We start from the raw sequence: 22420 nt of genomic DNA, 5'->3' as shown, positions 1-22420 counted from the left end.
TTTTTTTTTTTAAGTGGTTAGTATCAAACCCAGGGCTTCACACATGCTAGCCAAACACTCTACCAAGGAGCTACAGCCTCATTCCACATTCTTGAATCTTTTTGTCCAAGCTTGTCTCCTCTTCTGTTTTTCTCTCTCTGCAGAGATGTAATGGAGATACTTCCACTGTGTGTTCTCCCAAACAGAAACATAATTTCCCTCCCCAAATCTGCAGGACTTTCAGAATCTTTCAAGCTACAAACTTCTATATTATTTAGCATTCCTGTCTCTAAGCCACCATCCAAAAGTTATCCCCAAAGTTCTCTCAAATCTATCCCCTTCTCTGCATCTTCATGGCCTCTGCCTTGGTTCAAGTCCATGGTTCTCCCTTGGATGATTGTAGCAGCTCCCTAAGTTACCCTGTCTTTGCTCAGCTTCTCTGTGACACTACCAGAGTTACCTTTTCCAAGCACAGATCTCATCATTGCCTTGCTGAGAACCTTCTCTGGATTGCCTGGTATCTGAGTGCCTTGGAGCATTCAGCAACTCTTCTAGTTTTCCCATCCTACCTCCCTTAGATTCCCCCCTATAGCACATGTCCAAACACCCACACGCACTCCCCCACCCTACACTTGTCCTCATTTTCCAACATTCCATGCTTTATCTTGGTCCTGGGAGTCTGTCTCTATTCCCTTCTATAATTCAGCTTAGTTATCAAGCTTTGCAGCCTTCCCTTCCCTCTTATTAGTACATCTCTCTTTTATTTTAAATACTGTTTCCCACTCATCCCATTTAAACTATCATCTTCTCAGGCACAGTGCCTGTGCTTGCTTTGCCCACAATCCACAAATATTTAATCCCTATAACCTAATATCTGAGCCTGTGCATTTTCTATAACCTCAATGCCTTCTACTAACATGGCACAGAAAAATTAAATCTAGATATGGAATTTTGTTAGTGGCTACCCATATTATATAGGAAGTTTATTTTTATGTATTTAGATGTACCATCAATAAAGGATTAAGATGTTTTAGAGGGGCACTGCCCACTAAAATGGCTGATTAATAAGAGTTGATTAAAAAATGGTAGAGGTGATACTTCTACATGTAGAAAAGCTTGCTACAAAAGAGATGTTCCAGGGCTTCCTCCCGATCTTGATTTGCTGCAACAAACCTGAAAAGCCCTGGGCAATGGGCCTGCTACTATTCTGTGATGTGAGGACCTGCAAGAAGGAAGAAAGCCATGCATTCTTGCAAGTAGCTAGCTATTTAATTGCGAAGCAAAGGTGTCCATGATGTGAAGGCTAATTTAAGCAGTATTCCTTTCTGCATTTCTTCAGCTGATCTTGGATAAGATCCAGTGGACGTGTCTTATTCCGTCTTGCCTCTTCAGTGTTGAGCACAGTAACTGTCATATGCTAAATAAGCTTTGAGTTAATAGTGAATGAATGAGTCAGCTCAGTGGGGACTGTGGGCAGATTTCCAAATAGATAATTTTTGCCTGCTTGCCTGCCTTCTTCCCTTCCTCCAGTCATTCTTGAGATTTGCCTGTGTTTCAATCATCAGTAGTTACTTTCCCTCCTCTTTACACACACACGCACACACCCCTAATCTCTTATTAACTGCTGAAGGAAAGTTCTCCCAGCACTTTTCACACAAGATCCTCTTTTAGCAACATGATTGGCAGAAGACCTTCAGGAATAGTCACAGCTAGGGATATGGTTTGGACTATGGCTGGTACCAGAATAACTCTTCTACCTTGTCTCTTCAAAGGATTTCATTACAAAAAAAAAAAAAAAAAAATCTTGACTTTTCTTAACTTTTCTCCAAATATTAAAAATAGATTATCCATCTATTTGAAATCCAAATGCATTTAAAACAATAAAATGTTTTAACAGATATTATTTATAGTCATCAAAATTGTGATATCAAATAGGTAAACCAGTGTGCAGATCCAAGGGCAGATTTTTGTAATGTTCAGAATCAGAATTCAGTGATGAGGAGGAAGTGTGGTTGCTTTTGTGGGGCAGTGAGGGCAGAGACCACTTATTAAAAGTTGGATTTCGTTTTCCATTTATATTTAAAATTTCAATTTTCTTGGAATCACACTGTATATTCAGACCTTTTTCGAAGAGCAGTCTGTATGCGCAGGATCTGTGTGGATAACTGAGATCATAAAAGTTAGGAAGTAATTAAAGGCTAACATTTTGTGTACTTTTAGATAATGGAACTCTTAGTATCTCACGTTTCAAACAGAAAACAAATTGTATTTACCTTGGTAATCAGGGAGACTTATAAAATGAGTCCTTTCTACTCTTCCTAGTGTAAGTCTGTGTGTGTATGTGTGTATGTGTGTGTGTGTGTGTGTGCATGCAAGCAATTGTGCATTAACCACCTTAAAATTAAAAGTCCAGGATTTGTTATTGTAAATACTATTACACCTAACCAATCTATCTTTCAAAGTTTTATAACAAAGTAATAATTATTTCCACAGTAGATTGAAAATAGTAACATTGTACAGATACCCATATACAAATAAGCTTTCCACAACCCTCCTTTCTGTTCTTGACAAAAGCCCACACATACAAGGTGAGAAGATTTTAATGTTTTGGGACACCGACAGGCTTCTGAAATCCTTCCTTGGAAATGTGAGCAATTGCTATGAATGGTAATGCTTTCCATATACACTGGAATGCATGGGAATGAGCCATACATAAGAATGACGAATTCATCTGGACCTTGGGAGATGTTGCATTTTACCACCACTTTCCTGGCCCTTTTGAGCTTAGCACTCATCTCAGTTCAGGAGCCAGGTGAGGTATAGAAGAGCAGTTTTTACCTTAATCTCCTCTGTAGCTGGAGTTCAGGTCAGAAACCCTGGTGCCTGTCATGTTTGCTGGATGTGCTCATTGCAAAGAAGGGAAAGGAAAAGAAAGCCCTTTTTGGAGACTGGTTTTCCAAATGACTCCATTCCATGGCTACACAATTCAAACTATGCTGTGTGTTTGCCTTTAATACTCTTTTTCTCCTTGTTTCTAGAATTTCTAGAATACCACTAAATCCTAACTTGCTTAATTCTTTTTAAAAAAAAATATTTTAAGTTTTATATGGACACATTTTTTATTTATTTTTATGTGAACCTAGTGCCTCACACGTGCTAGGCAAGTGCTGTACTGCTGAACTACAACCCCAGCCCTTGCTTAATTTTTTATGTCTTTCATTTTGGTAATCAAATCAATTTTCTTAAAAAATGTTTTTGTTGTTATTTTGACTGAAACAAAGTTGTCATTTAAAAAGAATAAGAAGATAAAAAATTAAATGTGTCCATAATTTGTAGAAAAGTGTAAATAGTTTTAAATTTTACATCTCTGTGGAAAATCTCAGTGGAATTTAAATACCAACCCTTTGCAGAAAGAAACTGAAAATTTCTTTAAGAATAATTACCTAATTAAGCTATAACAGAAACCTCTGAAAAGAGAATTGTTACATCTATCTTTTAGAAAAATAACTAAGAATTCAAAGCACAAAAATTGTAAGAAAAAGAGCATTTTCATAGTTTCTACAAGGAATTAGATATCCTTGCTCTACTTTCAAGAAGGAAGATATTTTCTTTATTAGGTAACTAATGTAAGTAATGTTAACCAATTATAGTACTATTTACATACTGCTTCTTAAAAGCTCTCAAAAGCTAAATTTTCCTTAAATTGCAGGTCATCTTAATATTAACTCAGTACATTATTATTTTACAGGAATCTGAGCCTGAAACAAGCAACTCGTTGGGGTGAGGTTGGAGAATCAAATAAATTATTCCACAAATTATACATTCACACCTAGTTATTTTATAAATCGAGGAAACAGAAAATAGAAATATAGAGATTCTGAATTCACAGTGCTTAAATTTTACAGGAGGTTCCAGTGTTTAAAGAATCTATCGTAGAGAAGAAAGTATCTGTTTTTTTTCAAACCATGGATGATTTCGCATTAGCATACTTCAACTGATATTAGCGTGTGATGTTTGTGGTTTGGTTTTGTTAACAACTCCATTTGGGGTTGTTCCATCCATTTTTTTCCCACTCATCTCTACAACTTGAATGAGAAGGAAGGGAAACATGAAGACCGTATCTTTTATGACCGATTCCCATATTATTAACTTGTGAGTCTAATATAAAATCCACCAGGAACTAAAAATGTTTCACTTTAACTCAACCTGCTGAGTGTGTGTGTGTGTGTGTGTGTGTGTGTGTGTGTTTTGTGTGTGTTGTGGTGGAAATTGTGACTGAGATGTAGCCTTGTGCTTCCATGAAAAATGACTTGCCAGGCCCCACCTGCAATCTATTTGATGTCCTGGAGATGGTCAGATCCCACCTTGTTCTTCCTTTAGTCACTCTTCCTCCCCGCACCCCCCAGGACATCCACAGACTTCATCACCAAGAACACTTAGGGGAAGGGTAACATCCTTATTGGAATATAATTTACCCGTTAAAGAGTATAATAATTCAAACATATAAAGTATGCAGCCATGACCCCAGTGACTTTTCATCACCCCAAAAAGAGATCCCATCAGTTTTAGTTGTCATTCCCTAATTTCTCCATTCACTCCTAGTCATAGCCAACTATTGACCTACTTTCTTTCTTCACAGAATTACCTACCATTTCTGAGCACTAAAAGAAATGGAATCATGTAGCATTTATCCCTTTTAGACTGGCTTCTTTGGAAACTTAGCAAATTGTCAAGGTTCATTCATGTATGTGTACTTCCTTTGTTTTTACATACTTTTGTTTTAAATGTGAACGATGATGGGTTTCCACTGCGGTGGAACAAATGTGCAGCTTACCTTGGTGCTGATTAGGGAGATGGTGGGATGGGGGCTGTATTTAAGTCACTTAATTCTGTTCTGGAATTCTAGCATGGCAAAGCCCTTCATTCAGACAACATGTTTGCCTTGTTCAAGAACTTCGCCTTTCTTACACATAAATGAAAATCATTTTTATGTATTTGTGCCTGGAAACAGGAATCAAATTGCTGTCAAGAGGATTCCTCTTATTTATTTATTTGTTTCTAATTATTCATCCTAATTCTTAATGTTCATAAATCAGAAATAGGAAATTGTTTTATTTTTATAAAGAAAAGACTGTTTTGTACATGAAATCTTGAGTCCTTTTGATGTTTTTCTGTACGATTTTGCAGTTCTGTCAAAAAGCTGAAAGATGCTCTGGTATTTTTATTAACCAGTTTGAATTGAAACAGTCACTCTGTGAAGTCTTCAGGAAGAGCCCCCTGCAGCAAACTGCTGCAGCTTCTTAAATAATCTGTTAGGAAGATTGATGGGTGCCACCAAAACAATTTAAATTATTTTATTTATCTAAAATCAAAGTGCATATTGAGATATAAGGCCTATTTTGGTGATAGTCTCTGATTCATGCTTTTTTTCCTATTTCTGCCTAGTGAAGCCTTTAGGAATCCAATCACAATGTGTCCCTAACATAATCCATGTCATGACAGTTGTAAAACTTTTAAAAAATGTTGTGTTTATCAAATAATACACAAAACAAGAAGGTGTAAGCCTTATTTGAGATGGAAAGTATTAAGGGATTCTTGTGTGTTTTGTGTAGGGGAGTCTTCTTTTAGGTAAAGCATTTCAGTCTCGCCTCCAAATCAGTTTTAATGTGAATTAAATTTTAATAGATTCCAAATCACTTTTCCCTTTTACTCCTTTTCAGAAATATCTCTGGACTTATAAAAGTAATGAGATAGTTCTAGGATTTAAATTCAGGAAACAAATTGAAAATTGAGTTTTCTTAAAATTGTTTATTTCTCTATATCTCCTGCCAACATCAAAGGTTTTTTTAGCATACCACTTCACCAAATCCCCAGAAGTTTCCAGTGACTGCATTCTGTTCAACATACTCACTCCCTCAAGCCCTGCTTATGAGCTAACCTGGCAGCAATGTGAAAAGATGAAGAAAGTATGAAACCTTTTCAGCCTGACATTATGAGAAGGAAATGTTTCCATTTTATTTCCTTCCTTTTAAAAATATAATCATGGAATCAAATGGTGGCATGCTAGTCGGTCAGTATACATGGAAATGTAGACAAGACAGGAGTCCAAGATAAAACTGAGGGTGCGGCAAGTGTATGCACCCAGCCTGCAGCCAGTGGTTGGCACACCAACCAATTGCAAGCCCAGATACTCATATGTGAAATACACCACTCTCCAGGCCCTTACCTTCTTTCCTATTAAAGCCATAATACTGTGTGTGTGTGTGTGTGACACATGAGTGTTTGTTTATATGTGAATTCACATATATTTGACCACCGACCTAAGGATCTTTTTTTTTAAAAAAATTATTATTTATATGTATGTTTTGCAGCAAAAACTTGGCTACACACTTTGTAAAAACCTTTTTTAAAAAAATATTTTTAGTTATAGATGGATGCGATACCTTTATTTTATTTATTGTTATGTGGTGCTGAGGCTTGAACCCAGTGCCTCACATGTGTTAGGCAAGTGCTGTACCACTGAGCTACAACCCCAGCCCTGGAAAAACCTCTTAAATCAGTTGAAAAAGTGCTGTGTTATTTAGGAAACATTGGATGCTGATGGAAAAGACCGGAGGAGGGCGGGTAATGTACATGCACAGGGGCATCAAAGGAAAAATGGTGAGGGTGAAGTTCTGCATTTCCTGCTTTCACTGTTTTCAGGTGTGCTTAACGGCAATATTTTCATAACAGCTTTGGAAGGAGTTTGTCTTCTTGATGTGAAGGAGTTGGCTGATGTAAAGAGCAACAGGTTTTGAGCTGGCCAGAGTGGCTCAGGCCTGTTAATCCCAGGGGGCTTGGTAGGCTGAGTCAGGAGGATTGCGAGTTCAAAGCCAGCTTCTGCAACTTCCCTGAACAACTCAGTGAGACTTTGTCTCTAAATAAAATACAAAATGGGGGAGGGAGGTTGGAATGTGGCTCAGTGGTTAAGAGCCTCTGGATTCAATCCCCAGTACATATCCCTCACCAAAAAAAAAAAAAAAAAAGAGTAAAGGGTTTTGGAGGCAGTGGTATTTGTCTATTGGCTAGTGAATCAGAGGCAGAGCTTGAATGGAGATTGATCAGGTCTCTTGGGAACACCTCAAGCCAGGCTCCATCCTCTCCTCTTAGGAAGTCACTTAGAATGGAGGCTACTTACACATCTAGAGAGCTGTGCTTTCTGAGTGGGAATCTGAGAGTCTGGCCAAAGGAGAGGGAGGCAGAAAGAAAGCAGAAGTGCCCTTCCAAGCTCTGTGAACTGCTTGAATAGCTGCTTTATTTAGAGTGCTGTGAGCATTGAGCATCGATGGACCACATGCATGCGGTTCATCTGAAGGGTTAGGAAAACTGCCTGCGCTGAGCTCATAGTGAAATAACGAAACAAGAAGAAAGGACCCTGATTAGCTCAGTGAAGTCCATTGTGGGCTTCCATTCTGCAGCTAGTGAAAGAAAAGCTCCACTTTCCCCTTCCTTCAGGTCTTTCTTCCCATACCTCTCGAAGCCTCCTTGGTTGACAATCAGGGCTGGGCATCCCAAAGAGAGTCCCTTGAAATAAAGAGGCGCCTTCCGCCTCCTCGACTGCCAAACCAGCTAGTGATTTCTCCTGCCTTTCTCTGGGCTCCCAGAGCCCTGGTCCAGTGGAAGAGACTGCAATACCGAGTCTTGGCTCATGTTGCTACAGACATGATCACAATTGGGAAATATCAACTGTGTTGGTTTGCTGTGGGCTCCCGAGGTGTTTGATTTGCTTCATCAGCCATCAGTTTCCAGAAGCAAATATTTACAACCATAAATGGAAACCCAATCAAGAAGCTCCGTGGTTGGATTCAGCCTTTGAGGGGGAAATTGTTGGTCCCAGTATCCCTGTCCTGTTTATTCAGACAGGGAAAGTTCAGAGTGGCCACATGAATTGGCATACAACATTGTAATTTACACCATCTATCTCTTTCTGGCTTTGGGGCCTCTGGCAAATTGCGTGTCTTTGTGTTGGATTAGTTTGGAATTTAATCATGCATTATTTTCCCTCCAATTAAATTATTTGTATATTTGATTAACGTTTTTCACTGTTAGGAAGTCAAAGTTTTTCAGTGAAACCACAAATAAACTCTTGCCCATTGAATTTCAGGCCCACTTCACATGGGCTTCATCTGTCTGCTGATTGTTAAGAATTCATTGCATATTACTCTTCTTTTAGCTTCCTTAGAGTTTGGTGAGAAAAGAATGTGTGCATTTTCAACCCAATCCTAGGGAAATGCTGCAGACCTGAAACGTGTCTGGCCTAACTCCCTCCTTTCATTGAACTCCCCTTTTGGCCCCGGATCCTGGTTTTTATTCCTTTCTAGTTTCTTTTCTTCTCTCTGGCACTAAACCATACATCCTCCTGATTTTACTTTCACAGGCTTGAGAGCAAACCTGATAAATGTTAGAGTAAGAAAGAAACTTTGAAATCATCTAGTGTGGGGGCAAGTAACCTAATAGCTCACAGGCTATATTCAGTCCACTGTTTGTTTTTAATATAAACAGTGGTGAGCTAAGAATAAGTTTTTACGGTTTTAAATAATTTTTTAAAACTTTAAGGGACTATTTCATAACATGCAAACTTTCCATATTCATAAATGAACAGCTACATTTTGTTCATTCATATATTGATTAGAACTGTTCAACTTTGAACTACAGTGAATAAAACTTTTCTATCTGGCTTCATACAGAAAAAACTTTGCCCACACCTGATCTAGTTCATCAATATAATTTTATAGATGAGAAAATTAGGCCCCAAGGAGGCAAATCTGCCTATCCAAAGTACACAGCACATCAGAAATTGGTCAGAGATGCATCTGTGGGAACCAACCAGTATCTGCCCAAATGAATCCTCCCTGAGCTTTTGCTGCAGAGGCCAATGCAGTTTTCTTAAAGGAAAGTAAATATTTAGTAAATATCACATGGATATGTGAAGTCTATGATTTCTTAGAATTTTAATTTTCACTTAAAATCTATCTTTCAAAAATATTTGAAGCTTAAAACACATTTGAATTACCTAAATAGAAAGACGCCTCCTTATTTCTTTATAGTAATTGATTATGTCCTCTACTTAGCATTTGAGCTTTAAGAAAAATGAGATCAACTTGGTCTCTACACTCCTAGATTGTAGACTTTTCTTTCCAGAAAAAAAAAACAAAAAACAAAAAAAACCTGTGGTCTCAGTGTATGTGCGAATTCAAGGGTCACTTCAGACTACTACAAAAACAGGTTAATTTGGACACCACAGTCTAAGAAGACAGAAAGGGAAAATTCCAAAGAGGCTAGCCTTACTGAAAGTGAAGTTGCTTTAACTGTCCCATGTATGTTCCTCCCTTTTCCTCCTTATGTGGGGACAACACTGAGGGGTTCCTGCTGGCTGGTCAGCACAGAATATCACTCCAATCACATTTCCATACATTGTCCCAGAGGCAAAGAAAGATGAAGTTTGGTGAAATCTAAATATGAAATTAATTTGATTTTTCTGGCAATTGCCCTCTGTTATTGACAGTTCTCCCTTCCTGCTTATTGGCAGACACTTCAGCTCCACTATAGGTAGATTCCACAAGTTCCAGTCTGTCCACTTTAGGCCTCTAATCTCATCCAGAACCTTCACCTTCCTATCACCAGTGAAGGACACTTTGCAAGGGAGCTGGCAGGTTGCTTGATCTCCCTCTTCCACCTCACCTAGAGGAGCCACAGTCCAGAAAAGCCCCCTCCCTGTCCTTCTAGAGTGCAGTTCCTCCAGTATGTTAGCCAGGACAGGAGGGGAAGCCAAAGACTTTTTTTACTTGTTGCTATTGGTGCCTCCCACTATGGGTCATTTAATGGCCCTGAGTAGCATCAGTCACCCTGATGCTGTCCTCCTTGGGGACAGGCATGCAAAAGCTTGCTTTCTCATAGGAGAAATGTGAGTCCTGTCCAGGAGTACCACCCACAGCCTCACAGCTGAGGTTCTGACTTAGCATACTGCATTTTGAGCCCTGGCAAGCCAACCCACACGTGACCACCCCAGCAGAGTCTATTTCTTCTGTGGTGAAAGCTTGTGCCTTCTCACCATGCCCAGCAGAGGCAGTACCCGAGGCCTGCAGGGTCTGCCTGGCCAATTCTCTTCTGCCTTATGTGGTGGGCCTCACCCTGATCCTCAATAAGGCACTGAGCTCTGCCTTCTGCGGGTGCATCCATGTCATCTGTCAACAATAGTGTCTGTCCCCCTTTTTTTTCTACTTCCACCCTAATCTGCACACCTGGCAGGTCTCCGTTCATCTTTCAGGTTCTGCTTTTGATGCAGCTTCATTTGAGAAGCCAAGCCTGATGCCTAATGCCCCACTCTGATTTAGGACTGGCTGTTATGTGTTTATATAAAACCCATTATTTCCCTTCACAACACTTATCACGACTTTAATTGTATAGTAATTTAAGTCATTATCTATTTTCCTTCAGGAGACTGTAATTTCCTTGGGGCAGGATTCACGTGTGTCTTACTCCCCAGCTCACAGCCCAGTGCGAATACAGCCAGCACAACCCCATGAATGCGTGAGAGGAAATAAATGTTGCAATCCCAGTGCATTCCTTTGGTTCCACCCAGCAAGAGGGGATTCATGTTTGAATATCTTTTAAATCTTTCTGAATTCTTGAGAGTATATTATTTTAAAGTAATGAAATATCTCTTGTTGAATTCATAGTGTCCAAGTACCAGGTAAAATGAAGTTTCATTCAGATAAACAAAAGTGTACAGTATAATTTCTTTTGCCCAGTGAACATTCACTTTGCTGTATGGGTCAAATCAGTTCAACAGATATTTATTGAGTACCTGCCAGGTACCAGCACACTACCAAGACACTGTGGCTGAGAATATGAAACTAAAAAGCCATGATTCCTGACTTCAAGGAGTTGGCTCAGTACAGTTTGAAATTCCATTTCCCAATTTTAACTTTTATTCCCTTTCTCTCTCCCTCCCTCCTTTCATTCTTCCCTTCCTTCTTGCTTTTTCTTAATCCAAGCACCCAACTTATCCCTAATAACTTGGAAAACTGAACCAAGTACAATTTTTATGAAGTGGTTTTGTGTGGTCATTTATTTTTCTCTCAGGAAGGGAGAATTCATACAGCCCCTCCTATTATGTGGGCTTGGTTTCAAGGGCTGGGTTTCAACACACGCTTTGGATAAGTCTGGGTAATGTATATGGGCCACAAAGATGTACTTGAAACATGAATGTAATGATTGCACATCATCCCCTGTTTAGCAGGTCTGTTCTCTTTATTAACTTATGTACACAATCACAACTTTTAAGAAGCACTTATTCATGGGACAGCTGGTTTCTGGTAGGAAACCCACATCCATTGGCCACAGGGCTGCTATACCACATGGTATTTGAGTATCGGTTAGCATCTTTGTCATTTACATTTTCCAGGAGATGATGGTTTTCTGCTGGTGTGCTCTGATATGCTTCTGTTTTCTGTTTATCAGAGCCTCTCAAGGAAAGAAAAAATTAAAAAAAAAAAAATCTGTGCCCTCAACCAGTTTTTAGCTCCAGAAACAGCACAAAAAACTTTGTTTTGTTTTTTAAGTGAAACTTTTTTTTTTCCTGAAGCAGAAGGCCACCTAGTGGAGTAACTGGGGAAGGCCAACTTTGATGGTTGCATTTTATCACTTAGGAGCTGGAGACTTTGCAGTTCATAATTAAATGTTGTGAAACTCCCATGCAGTGCACAGAACTGGAGGAAGCTGTCAATCATTCGATGAATTTTTAAGTGATATATTTCTATGTATGTTTGGGAAAATGCTTAAATTTGCCTTAAATTAAGGCAAATGCAGGATGACAAGAGAATAAAAACAGGATACAACTCTCCTCAATAGTCTTAAACTGGACTTTTAAATAGTGCACTCAGCTTACTTAAATTAATGTTAATTGGATCCAAATGAAGAACTTCTGATCCTCCTGGGGCTTCCAGAGGTTTCTCGAGTCTCCTGTTTAGAGGGTACTTGATATGTTCATCCAAGGAATCAGATAAAAAGTGGTTTGAAAGCTTTGAATTGATGTCGAATTTAGGGGAATCCATATTCATCTTAAAGACCTCATTAATTGAATTCTAAAGCTGGAAACCACCTGAGAAACTAGGGAGTCCATTCCTTTATCTTGTACATGAAGAAAAAGAAGACCCAAGAGACCAAATCGTTTGTTCACTGTTATGTACTCCTTTTCTTCAGAACCTATTTCTTCTCTCTGTGATTCAGGAAGAAACTTCACCAAACCCAGCGTTCAGTTTGAAAAGTGCTTTTCTTGTACCATTTTATGAAATTGTGCATGCATGTGAGTGTAACAGGTACACGTGTATCCCCTCCCAAAGCACATGAGAACTGGAGAGTATGTGAGCAGCCCATTGGCCTTGACCCTCCTTTGAGATGAAAAATGATAGAGGCCCAGAGAGAACAAGAATGGCTTGCTCCATTTCACAAGTAGTCATCCCCAAAACTCAGCATTGAACTCTGCTCTTTAGATGCTTGGTATGGTACTTTTCCTGAGATGCCAGGCTTCCTCTCATTTCATGTCATGGCTGCTATCTGGGGAGCATACATATGCAATTAGCAAGAGAAAATTTACTTGAGAAGTATACTAACTAGAATTCTTAAAAACATATAACTTGGTTAAGTTCTTCATATCTCCTTTAGGACTTCCTATTGAGCATATTTTGCACTTTCTTCTGTTGCTTTCAGAAATGAGTAATGCATTTCCATTTTATTTCTTCTTCTCCAACCCCAGCATATCAATAATGACCATATTCATGGAGAGAAAAAGGAGTTTGTGTGCCGGTGGCTTGACTGCTCAAGGGAACAGAAACCCTTCAAAGCCCAGTACATGTTGGTAGTGCATATGAGGAGACACACGGGCGAGAAGCCTCACAAATGCACTGTGAGTACACAAGTGGGTAGCAGGCAGGCAACCTGGGTGTCCCCTCCCATGGGTGGGTGTTAGGCCTCACCTCATGGGTCCTTCCTCATATTCTTCATGGTTGTGTAAGCTGATAACTTCAGCTTGTGGGAAGCAAGGTTGGTAAGAAGAGAGAAGGTGCATCATCTATTGATGAATATCTGGGTTTTTGAGCTTCCTGATTAGACAGGTTAGCAGGTAGAAGGCTGATACTGGGAATGAGCTCTTGACCATTTTCCCCAGCCCAATAACTCATCACACGCAGAGGGTCAAAAAGCAAAGGGAGGGGCTGGGGATGTGGCTCAAGCGGTAGCGCGCTCGCCTGGCATGCCCGGGTTCGATCCTCAGCACCACATACAAACAAAGATGTTGTGTGTCCGCCGAAAACTAAAAAAAATAAAATAAAAAATAAAAAAAAAAGCAAAGGGAGGTACCAGCTTCCAACTTAAAAAGTTTAAGTTGACTTTTTAAAAAGAATCGCTGCATAGGTTGAACATCCATAATTTTAAAAAAAAGGAAAATAAATCAAAAAATGCTCCAAAATTTGTAAAAATCTAGCCCCAATATCATGCTAGAAGTGGAAAATCCCACACTTGACCTCATGTGACTGGTTGTAGTCAAAACACAGGTACACTAAAAATACTATACAAAATTATCATCAGGTAGTGTATATAAGGTATACATATATAAAGAATAAATGAATATGCCCAAATCTGAAAAAAAAATCCAAGACACTCTGATTCCGAGTATTTTGGGTAAGGGATACTCAACCTTCACCTGATTTTAAAGTTTCTCCTGGTTAGTCTCCAGTGACACCGTGTAGACTTCAGGAGTGGGCCAGGGCTTCCATGACGTTGAACATTCTCTCAGTGATGTACCCGGAAGGCACACTGGGCCCTACTCAGCCTTGGTACTTTACATCTTAAAGGCCCTTTACAAACATGATCAAATTCCAGGTCTTTGTATGGACACAAAGCCATATTAATGAACTTTGTGCTGAATCTGAAATCAGTGGGAATTTGAGGAGATCAATGAGCAGATAATGAAATCCATTGTCCACATTGAGCGGTCTATTAAAAAAAAAAAAAAACTTCAGGACTTTTATTGGCACTGAAAATGCTTTATCTTGAACTGCCCCAAGCCACATCTGAATCCCAATAAATGCAGAGTTTAGTGGAGTTTTTGTTCCGTGGTTTTGAAAAGCTGCTGACCCTTGAAACGTCAGGTTTTCATCCACTTTGAGGGAGGGTTAGGCATAAGCTGCCGGTGCATTGTGTGGAGTAATCCAGATTTACCTGTTGTCCTCAGTTTGAAGGTTGCACAAAGGCCTACTCGAGACTAGAAAACTTGAAAACGCACTTGAGATCTCACACTGGAGAGAAACCATACGTCTGTGAGCATGAAGGCTGCAACAAGGCCTTCTCAAATGCCTCTGATCGCGCCAAGCACCAAAACAGAACACATTCCAATGAGGTAAGCATCCATGGGCCCTGAGCTCATGGGCAGAAACAAAGAACCCTCATGAGGGTATCCTTAGAAAGGCAGGCATATTTTCCTTTTTTTTCTTTTGACTGTTCCCAGCATAAGCTAGCTCCAAGAGGACAGGTGGAGGCTTGGGCTTGGAGGTGGGGCGGAAAACTGGACCTCAATTGGGGCATGATACAGAGGAAGCAGGAACTATTAAATTGCACAATTCCATGGCATTTAGTACACTCATGAACTTAGTTTCATGTTGTTCAGAACTGCCACCTACTGGTCAGACAGTACAAGCATTTAACTTGGATTTCCAGCCACTTGCTCTGCTCAGAGTAATAAGTCCATGGAGTTCAAAGGGTGACTCTGAAAGCACCAAAGATAGATTCAGAAGGAGCACATTGACAAGTGATAGCCTACTGCTGAAATAGCCAGTTTTATTTGCTTTCTCTAAGTGGTATCTTCAAATATGTTATTTAAAAAAAAAAAAGACAGAACAACCAGCCATAGCTCAAATACAGTTTCCAGACGTTCTGAATTCCAAAGGATCTTGGAAGATATTCTCAGAAACCCAGTTAGTTATTTAAGATAATTTATTGAATGAAGCTTCATGGTAATAGGTGGTTCTTGGGGTGATGCTCTTGTTTTTAGGTAGTCATCCTCTCAGGTTGCAGAGAAGCAAGTTGGTATCAGTGAATTTTATTTTGCTTATATTTTGAGGCATATCTACCCACAGATCTGTAACTTCTTCTTGGAGTTCTAGGTCAAATGCTAGCTCCTCTCTTGAATGAATCAAGAGACTAACACCAAGGTTCCTCCCATTTTTGGTAGAAATAGGAGAGCCATGTAGAAACACAACACATATCTCAGTCTATAAAACTTGTCATCAGTTTGCTTGAAATGTGTTAAAGAAGGAGGATTTTGTACACATAAGATCTTGTAGTGACTGTCATGACCTCAACAGATGCAGATAGAGAGAGAGAGAACATTTGGTCAAAATATAGTGAGCTATTCCACTTGGGGCTATTTGGCCTTAAGGTCTTCACCAAGTTTTCTTTCAGCTGAACTGATAGAACAAGAACAAAATGGTTTCTAATAGGATTGACCACACATTCCAAAAAGTACACTCACACCATATTCACACTTGCAAGTCCATGTATACCAACTCTTTTATTATTATTATTATTATTTTAGCTGTAGATGGACACAATACCTTATTTTATTTATTTATTTTTATGTGGTGCTGAGGATCGAATTCCATGCCTCACATGTACTAGTCAAGTGCTTTACCACTGAGCTACAACCCCAGCCCACACCAACTCTTTTTGAAAAGGTTAAACTGGACTAAGGAAATGAGAGACATTTGGAATGTCTTATTGATTTAAAGGAGATGACACATTCTGTTCTTTGTGTCAAAAATGCTTTTACTGTGTGCAATAGCTGCATTATCATCTGTTGCACATTTTTTTTTTTGTACAAAATTTTAGGGAGTCTAAAGAATAGGCAAATGCACAGAGACAGGTAGTAGATGAGTATTTGCCAAATAGCTGGTGGAGGGGAGAAGGGGCGACTGCTAATGGGTACAAGGTTTCATTTTGGGGTGATGAAAATGTTCTGGAATTAGGCAGTGGTGATGATTGCATAACACCAAGAGTGTACTAAATGCTATGGAATTGTGCAATTTAAAAGGATTATTTTGCTACATAAATTGTATTTTGATTTCAAGTTTTTAGGGGATTCAATTAATTAATGTATTTAACTGTATTTCATATATTTCACTATAAGAGAATATTCATTCCTATATAATTTAATTAATTAGTTAATTAATTTTTGGTACTAGGAATTGAACCCAAGGACATTCTAGCACTGAGCAGCATCCCCAGCCTTTTTTATTTTTTTTATTTTGAGACAGGCCTCACTAAATTTCTGAGACTGGCCCTGAATTTGCCACTCTCCTGCTTTAGTTGTCTAGAGTTGCTGGGATCACTGACATGTGTGACTGTGCCCAGCTACAGTTTACAGATTTTGGACCAACTTTCTCCCACATCATGAAGAAATTCAGGCAGTGGATATGTTAGAATTAGCAGTGCACATATATAAGATGTTTCCTAAGGGTTTTTTGTTTTTTTTTAGTCTTTTCATTGACTTAAAATATGTGACTACATCTGTTTGCTTTAGTCAAGTGTGTTGTAGTTGAGCTTATCTTCTGTGAGGTCAAAAGTTCACTGTTATAAGAATTGAATACCTTATTATACTAAAAAAATACCTTTTTTATCAAGTTTGAGCCAATAAACATTTTTTAACCTTAATTATAAATACATAATTCAAATTTTATTCATAAACATGTAAATCATTTTTTTCTCCATTCTCCATGCAAATCTTTGGCCTTGTGCATGAAATGATAGATCATCTAAGAGATACCCAAAATAAGTTTGTTCAGGAAATCCAGATTTGGTAATAAGATAATACTAGGTAAATCAAGATAATCAGTTTCACCTAATTTAATTGCTGTCTTACTTATAACTTCATTTATTCACTCAACAAATATTGACAGCTAGTTTTGTGCTGAGCCCTTTGCTATTCTAGGTCTGGCAAAGAATTTAATAAATTAGAAATAGATTAGGAAGGGTTTGGGTTAATCACATGACCTTCCTGGCTGCCACAAAATTTATGAACCCTGTTGTAGTATTATCCTATTAGATACTAGTTAAATTATCTAGCATTTTTCTCATTCTAAGCCATTCCAGTGCTTCTCTGTCCATTAGGCTGTCCTGCCCTTCAGGGACCCTGGACTGTAGCAGTGGCAGTTCTGACCCCATAGTTCACATTCCTCCCAAAGTTACCTCTGAAGAACTTTCCTCGCTCTGATTAGATTGGATATCCCTCTCCCAAAAGCTTCAATGGTACTTTCTTTCCTGCAGGAAAAATTTAGACTCCCCAAACTTGTGTCAGTACGCATTCTCACTCCTCCCAAGCCTGCCCTTCCGGTCCCGACCTCTCACTATCATGACTATGAATGGAACCTTTCAGAAGCCTGTGCTGTCCAGCACATTTCAACATGTGTGACGTGGTCCTGCTGCTGGAACTCTGCTCAGGACTCTCTTTTTGGCATCCTCTTGCCCTCCTTTTAATCTCTGGGAATTTTATTCTCCTTTTAGAACCCAACAAAACTGCTTTCTCCTAATAAAAGGTCCATCTGTTGAGGGCTTACCCTGTGTCATGCATTGTGGTAAGAACTTGATGGTCATGGTCTCACTTGGCAACTAACATAAACTCACAACCTGAGCATTAGACCCAGATACAGACACTTAATAACTGACCCCTTCCAGGATCATCCCAACTGAAAAGAGATTCCTCCTTTGTCTGCATCCTTAGTATTCACACTTTACATTGTGGATAATTACATGGTATCTTATTTTTCATACCAGAAAATGAGATTTTTATATATCAAGTGCAAGGATTACATTAAGGATTTTATATTCCTCGAGGTTAAATTCTGCAATATACAATATTGGGATCACAGAACATTGCATGGAATAGGAGTCATTGAATGTTTAATGATAAAATTTATTTGGGTGAATTCTACAAAGTAGGTAGAAAATGTATCAGCTGATTTCACCCAGTGCCTATGAGTATAGTGAGTCAAAATGGTAACTATCATGTCAAAAGTCGAATACTGAGCACATGAATGATGCTACTCGGTCTGACAACATATTTTTAGCCTGTATATGAATATATCATTGCAAATATTGATCACAACAAAATTTGAAGGCCAAACTATATAATTGGGCTAATGTGCCTCTCTGTAAGGCTTTAATGTCCTGAATTTGTATTCTTATGGGTTTTTTGTAGATGGATAATGTGTATATTTACATGCACGGGCACATAGTTTCAGGTATACTAGTGTGTGCTGTTATTTTTGGCAATACAGGTTCTGAACATTCTTGTTTTCATTAGACATCAACTATCTCCACATTTCTAAAGCAATCCATTTTATTCATATGTATATATTTATAGAAATGTAGTAGCACCACCTTGTACTCCATCTTCCCTCTGCACACAAATGCCCTATGCACCCATTCTGCCTGCTCATGGAACAATTTGTCATGGCAGTGCCAGGAACAAGCATAGAGCCTATGTCAGAACATGGGAAGGTAATGGCACCAATCAACAGAGCCATTCTTCTATCCTTAATGCATAGAATTTGATGCGCTCATTTCATTATATATATGTGTGTGTGTGCTGCAATTCACACAAGATCCTGAGTAGACATAATTCAAGTTAATGGGAATCAATTCTACCCAGAGGAATCTCATATTTGAAGGTGAAGTCTCTCAGGATAATTTTCGGAATCTTTGCTGCACTGCATTAGGGCACTTCAGCATTTTTAGTTCGCATTCAGTCTGTTCTTGGGCTTTTAGTGAAAAAGCATCTTTTAGACATACATTCTACAAGACAGGGCATTTTTTAAAATGTAATAGATACATTATATTAATCATGGTTTTATAACAATTGCTTACCTAATGGCTCATCTCTGGTATACATGGATATAAATGTATACAGTCATCTCTAGGTATCTGCAGATTATTTCCTGATCTCCCCAGATACCAAAATCCAAGAATGCAAAAGTTTCTTATATAAAATGGCATAGTATTTGCATATAACTTATATACATCCTCCCATATACTCCAAATCATCTTTAGGTTACTTATCATGTCTATGGAAATAGTTATTATACTACATTATTTAGCAGATAACAACAAGAAGAAAGTTTGTGCACACCAAGTTGTTTGTTGTTGTTGTTGTTGTTTGTTTGTTTGTTTTAATATTCCCAATCTGTGATTGGTTGAATCTGATAATGCAGAACCCTTGGATATAAAAGACCAACTTTGCTTACACAATCATCCATGAATAGATTATTTTGGAGCCAATTAAACAAGATCACAATTTGGGTGTTGATCATGAGCAGAGACCAGCAGTTTTAATAAATATCTAACTATTAGCATCCATATAATGTTTATAACTATATCTAGAGACTTGACCACTGACTCACATAGAAAATGAAATGAGCATGAAATAATTTATAGAATTGAGCACTCAGGAAAGAAGCACAGACCAGGAATCCTGGTTCCCAGCACACTAACCAGCTGCCTTGGGCAGCATGTCAGCATGGAGCATCTGCAGCAAGGCTTGACTGTTCTGAACCAGAGAGGTTCTGGACCTTTTGAGCCCTGAATGTCCCCATGCAGTTGCAGTCCTACCCAGAGGAACACATTTTAGTGACATCTAACATTGGAGAGGCTAAAAGCAATCTTTTTTTTTATTATACCTATACGTAAGTAGTCCATTTCCAAAGTACATAATGATATTAACTTCCCAAAAAAAGGATTTACATAAAGAAATTTCTTGACACAACCTCTCCTGAAAAGTGTGCAGCATTCTCCTGATTAGATGATGAGAATCCCTTAAGCCTCCTTCCATCATCATCATCATCACCAGATGTCTCCTGAGTGCCTGTCATGGTACCATGGTACTTCTTCCCACTCACAGCATAAATGCTTCCAAGAACAGGAAGGCAATTTACACATTCTTAGCTCTCCCAGAGCTCTCTTGAAAATAATAATCTATTTAGCCAGATCCTATGGACACTGGACCATGTCCAAACGGCCTTATTAAACCACTAGTTCCTACAGGTATTTGAGTACCACTGAGCTTTGTAAAAGTGTTTTGAAAGAATTAAAATTGTAATGAGCAACCACAGAGGACTGTGGGGCTGGAGCTTAATCACTTTTATAACAACCTATTGTGTTTCTGTTGGATTTGGCAGAAACCTTATGTTTGCAAAATCCCAGGCTGCACTAAACGTTACACAGACCCAAGCTCCCTTCGGAAACACGTGAAGACTGTGCATGGCCCTGAGGCTCATGTCACCAAGAAGCAGCGTGGGGACATGCATCCTCGGCCCCCGCCTCCAAAAGATTCTGGCAGTCATTCACAGTCCAGGTCACCTGGCCGGCCGACTCAGGGAGCCCTTGGGGAGCAGAAGGACCTCAGCAACACTACCTCAAAGCGGGAGGAGTGCCTCCAGGTGAAGACGGTCAAGGCCGAGAAACCCATGGTATGTCATTCACTCTCCTGATTTTCCCAGAGTTGGCCGAGGGTCATTTGAAAGAGCCCAGCAGGGCATTCGGAGGGACAAGACCATTCCCATCCTCACTGCATCGGGTCACTCTGACTTGAGGAGGTCATGAGCCCAGTAACCTGGATTGCTTACTTGAAGTTTATCTGCTTAGAATAACTCTACTCAGAAAAGAGCTTCCAAGTTTCCTAACTGATTTTTGAAATTGATCCAGAGACATACCATACCACTCATGGCAGGCAGAGACACGACTGTGTATCTTGTCAATGTGCCTCGAAGGTACAAAATCATTTATTGAGCCTTTTTTGTAGACATGTTTTCTCTCTTCTTTGTCCTGGTGACTCAAAGGTAAATAAGCTACAATCCGTATCCTTTAGGGGTATGCAGTCCAGTGGGAGAGACAGATTGAAAAACAAATACCACTCAGGGTGATGGGAGCTTGAACATGGGTCTTTGTAAGGAGCCTTCAGGAGAGAGGTGCACTCTGAGGTCAGAAGCCATGAGGACATGGAATTTAGCACTCCCAGTTGGCACGAGTGAGGCTTGAGGAAGGAAGGTCAGGCAGAAATACACCAGTCTCTGGGCCTCACAGGGATGCACAGGAGCAAAGTGGGCAGGAGAGGAAGTGTAGGTTTTTCTAGAAATGCAAAGGGTTGATGTTTATAAACATCTACTCCAGAATCGGAGCAGAGATTGGATACACTGGGACCATTTCTCTTGTGCCTGAGTCTATGAGATTGAGAATGAAGAAGGGTTTTGAAAAGTTCTTATAATCAGGCATTATTTCGGTCTGGTAATTATTAGAATATATGGACAATACTATTCTTTCAGTTGCTTTCAAACTTCACTTGGTGATTTTGTGTCATGTACATATTTTTTTTTTATAAAGCACCTAAAATTTCAGAAGAATAAAAAGAAAAATTAAAAGAATACATATGAAAGAAGATTCAGTGCATTTATATTGGTCATGCGTACAATGGATTTAATTCTGCATATATATTGGGATAAATTTGCCACTCTGACCTGTGGAAGAAATGTACCAGATAGAAATAATATGTTTAGCTTTCTGGGGACAAGGAAATGGTTGGATGGGCAAATTTTACTAAATTTAAGGAAGCATTTTCTTAAAATGTGAGAAGTCCAGCAATTGAAAGAATTCTATGAATTCACCAATGAGTTCACTATTCAGAAGTGTAACGTGGGCTGGAAATAATGCACATACCATCCCAGCATTGGTAAGGAAACTACGTTTTAATGATTAACCAGGTTTGTCTTTAAATTCTAGAGTCTTAAAAAGTGACATTAAGTTTAGCCAAAAATAACACAAATAGGATATTCAGCTTTATCATAATTTCTCATGGTATTTTGCATTTGTAAAGTATCTTAATAAAATGTGTATATATACTAATGATCATGATATTTTTTAAATTAATCAATTCATACAAAAGTGCTTTATATAATTTTTTGGAGGTGAGCATGTATCTATTTCATAAAATTAAAGTCCATCTATATAATTGTGCAAAATATTCAGCAGTTTATTCTCAAATGTTTAAGGAAAATGAATTTATTGTCTCCTAGATTATGTCATCAAACACTATGATTTATGTTCTTAGACCATTCTAAGAACCCAGAGTATCTTATTTCTTCAATGTGCATCCCAGGCTCAAGAAAGTCTTGTTTTGCTAGAGAATTTCAACAAAGCTAGCAGGTGTCCAGGGATCTTTTGTGATTAATCAGGTGAATTTCAATTAATGTAAGTCATGTATTAAAATGCATTCTGGAAAAAAAGGTTTTTGCAAGAATATGGGAAATAAATTACATTGTCAAAAGCTAAAAAAAAAAAAAAAAAAAAAAAAAAAAAAAAA

The 22420-nt window shown here is 38.8% G+C and overlaps 1 protein-coding gene across 3 annotated transcripts in view; it reads left to right on the top strand.

The window, feature by feature from the left end:
* The window catches only part of Gli3 (GLI family zinc finger 3), a 262768-nt gene that overhangs the window by 230589 nt on the left and 9759 nt on the right, over nt 1-22420 (top strand). For all 3 annotated transcript variants that reach the window (XM_048786489.1, XM_048786490.1, XM_048786491.1), the window contains exons 10-12: nt 12776-12925; nt 14252-14416; nt 20244-20534. In XM_048786489.1, the coding sequence (XP_048642446.1) occupies nt 12776-12925; nt 14252-14416; nt 20244-20534 (606 nt within the window). The remainder of the gene's footprint in view (nt 1-12775; nt 12926-14251; nt 14417-20243; nt 20535-22420) is intronic.

Source organism: Marmota marmota, unplaced genomic scaffold (genome assembly GCF_001458135.2).
Source record: "Marmota marmota marmota unplaced genomic scaffold, marMar, whole genome shotgun sequence".
Lineage (NCBI taxonomy): Eukaryota > Metazoa > Chordata > Mammalia > Rodentia > Sciuridae > Marmota > Marmota marmota.
The sequence above is the reverse complement of the archived record's forward strand: the minus strand, read 5'-3'. Positions and strand labels throughout refer to the sequence as shown.